Source organism: Sitophilus oryzae, unplaced genomic scaffold (genome assembly GCF_002938485.1).
Source record: "Sitophilus oryzae breed Bouriz unplaced genomic scaffold, Soryzae_2.0 scaffold_1500_pilon_pilon, whole genome shotgun sequence".
Classification (NCBI taxonomy): domain Eukaryota; kingdom Metazoa; phylum Arthropoda; class Insecta; order Coleoptera; family Curculionidae; genus Sitophilus; species Sitophilus oryzae.
In genome coordinates, this window is record NW_022146171.1 from 1,876,485 (window position 1) to 1,880,137 (window position 3,653).

Genomic DNA, 3,653 nt, shown 5'->3' on the forward strand with positions numbered 1-3,653 from the left:
ACAAACAATTTAGGAAACATGGGGCTTTGTTTGGTGGTGGTTCGAAAAAGAGAGGATGATTAATTGTTGGTTGTAGTGGAAGTGGTAAAACTAATGTTATTTAACATTGCTTGAACATCCCTAATTATTAGGTTTGAAAATGTTTATATATATTCAAAATCATTAGATCAGCGAAATATAAATATTTAAAGACAACTTTTAGAACCTATGAAAGAATTGGATATTTTGAATATGATAATGATGAAAATGTTATTTCACCTCATAAAATAAAACCAAATTCTGTTATTATCTTCGATGATATTCCTTGTCTAAATCAATCAATTATTCGAGATTATTTTACACATGGTAGAGACATACAACACAGATTGTTTTCATATTTCAGGGCTACTCTTCTATTCTTAAACAACTAATTCGTGAAAATTCAATTTATTGATTTTATTTAAACAAGATTCTTCAAGTTTAAAACATATATATATATATATAATGATCATTGCATGATAGATATGACATTTGATCAGTTTAAAATATTTGTGCTAAATGTTGGAGGAACCCTATGGATTTCTTGTAATTGATAAGATTGTCAATTAAATAATGGTAGATATAGAAATAAATTTGATTCCTATAATTTATATAAGGCGAGTTTTGTGATTTTCCTCATTTAAAAATTATCTAACATGGATAAACGTTTAGCTAAAGAGTTGATAAAATTCAGACAACCAAGTAAAAAGAAAAGTATGTATGCTAAAATCTAAGCAGCATCTACAACTTGTAGCAGTTAGAAGAAGTACATAGACATAATATAGCAATGGAGGATGTTTCTAAGGAAAAGGATTTATTAAAATACTTAAGGAAAGGGACTTTTATAAAACCGTATAAAGGTGGTAAACTTGGTATAAAAAAAAAAAGACCAAAAGATTAACAAGTTTTCCACGTAGACCGCTTACAAATATTGACATTATTAAGTATAAGGTGATAAATGAAAATTCCAATTCAGGGTGTATTTGTGAAATGAACTTCCAAATACAATATCTTTAAGAGTGTGGTGTTGTTAATTTAGACAGGAGGAAGCAAAATAAAAGGAACACATTGGACTTCCATACATTAAAATGATAATCATGTTGTATACTTTGATAGTTATGGAAATTTAAAACCACCACTTGAACTTTCAAAATATTTTAATTCAAATGGTGAAGTGAAAATATTTTACACATATGAAAATAAACAAAAAATAATTCATATAACTGCGGACAACTTTCTCTAAAATTTCTTAAAAAATAATATATAAACTAACAACATGTAATAAAAATAGCATTTTACAATGTCTACAACAATAGCAATATCAGGAAACAGTTCAGTTTTTTATCAGCGATTTCAATCCACCTATATATTTGGATGATGAAAAACAATATTACTTAGGTTTAGCAGATTTTGAAACTTTTATGACTATACCCAATATAGAAAAAAGTCGTAAACTTTATATGTTGATAAAGTGATTGTTATTTATTCCAGATGGAACTTATGATATAATTGACATAGAAACATATATAAAAGATAAAGAAGAAGTTAAAACTGTGTTTGAAAATGAAAACGTTGCTTTTTATTAAAACCTAATAATACCCTGAAGCATATGCCCTAATGTGCAGCAAACAAATTGATTTCACAAAGATGATTCAATAGAGGAAAAATGCAGGTTTTAAAAGTAGAATCATAAACGAGATAAAGTAGATCATTCGGACAATGTTGCTAATATAAGTAAAGTCAACGCTATTTGCATTGATTGTAATATCTGTGTTTGGTTCATTTTTAATGGCCGGAAAACCTGTTCATATTATTCACCAATTTATCCCTGCTGTAGCTCAGGGTATAAAAATAGTTAATCTCCCTTTACCCATATTGAAATTTTCCAGTCAGCGTTAAAGCGGTAACAACATTTTATTTGTGCGTCCAAGACGGAGATCTTATCAGTTTCAGGGTGAGACTATTACAGTAAGATTACATTTAAAAACAAGCAGTTTATAAAATGGTTGTTAGATATAATAGAGGTAATATAAATTATTCTCCAGTTGTATTCTAACAAAATAAAAACTTATAAAGAGATTGACACAAAGGTATTCAGTGTCAAATCTAACACCAGTTAACACAGAAAGAATGTGTTTACTACAAAGTAGCTAGGTTTAAAGTCTTAATATAATGAGCATATTAAATGTAAACGAAAAGTATATATTGATAACTCTATTGTTAGTTCAGAATTACATACCTATCAACCTTACATTTCTTCAAAATTTGATTATAATGATGAAATACGTATACCAATCCAAGAACTTGATGCTTACACTCTACCATCAGAAAGCCTACTTTACATCGAAGGAAAGTTAACAAACACAGAGGGAAATTATACAAAGAGATTGCGATTTACGAACAATGGTATAGCTTTCTTATTTAGAGAAATTCGTTATGAGTTAAATGGTATTACTATTGATACCTTAAGAAATGTAGGACTAGCATCAACATTAAAAAGTTATCTATCCAGTAACACAAATGAAAGTTTAAAACTGCAAAATGCAGGTTGGTTTCCACACAGAAAAGAAGAGGATAGAATTTTAGTTGATGATAATGGAAAATTCTCCGTATCTATACCACTAAAACTGCTAATGGGATTCTTTGAAGATTACAGAAAAATTATAATTAACATGAAACAAGAGTTGGTTCTTATTAGATCTAATAATGACTTAGATGGAGTTTTCTTTAAGGATGATGTAACAACTCCATCTACAACTGTAGAAACCCCAAAAGTTACTTTCGATAAAATCTATTGGAAAGTACCACATATTTCAGTTGATATACCACAACAACTAGCACTCACTAGAATACTGGAGTCAAATAAAGATATACTAATTGGATTTAGAAGTTGGGAACTTGTTGAATACTCTTCCCTAACTGAAACAACACGACACACATGGCCTGTAAAAACAACTAGCAAACTGGAAGCTCCCCGTCATGTAATAATTGCCTTTCAAGAAAATCGAAAAGGAGATGTTAAAAAAGATATGAGTCAATTTGACAATGTAGATTTAACAAATATTAGAATATTTTTAAATTCCGAAAGGTATCCTTATCATGACTTATATTTAAATTTCAAAGAGAACAAATATTCATCTTTATATGAAATGTTTGCCAATTTTCGTTATTCTTATTATGGTACTTCTAATGAACCCATTTTTAATCCTGAGAAATTCAAGGAGATTTCACCAATTGCATATATTGATTGTTCTCATCAAAAGGAAACGCTTCAAACGGGTTCTGTTGTAATGAGAATTGAGTTTGAAACAAACAGTGCAATCAAAAAAGACACATCTGCTTATTGTCTTATTTTACATGATAAATTATTTAGTTACAATCCTTTAACAAAGATTGTCAAACAATTATAAACTTTTACCCCCACCCTCATAGATTTAATATAAATAAGTAAACATAGTGTCTGTAGTAGTAGATATGTCATCAACACTTCAACTAGAAATACAAAATTTTATTTTTAAAATACAAAAATTGAAAGAACAAATTGCAAACTACTCAAGACAAAAAAGTTTAATTAAAAAGTTTAGTGAACTAAAAATATGAGGTTGATTGTGGATATACAAGGATTTAAAGATGAG

At 28.5% G+C, this 3,653-nt stretch overlaps 1 protein-coding gene across 1 annotated transcript; it reads left to right on the forward strand.

Annotated features, from left to right (window-relative positions):
* The first annotated feature begins 674 nt into the window (after window positions 1-674).
* On the forward strand, window positions 675-3,428 carry LOC115878051. The gene is made up of 2 exons (XM_030894406.1): window positions 675-732; window positions 2,248-3,428. Exons 1-2 carry the CDS (start codon window positions 675-677, stop codon window positions 3,426-3,428), a joined length of 1,239 nt encoding a protein of 412 aa, XP_030750266.1.
* Window positions 3,429-3,653: the final 225 nt, after the last annotated feature.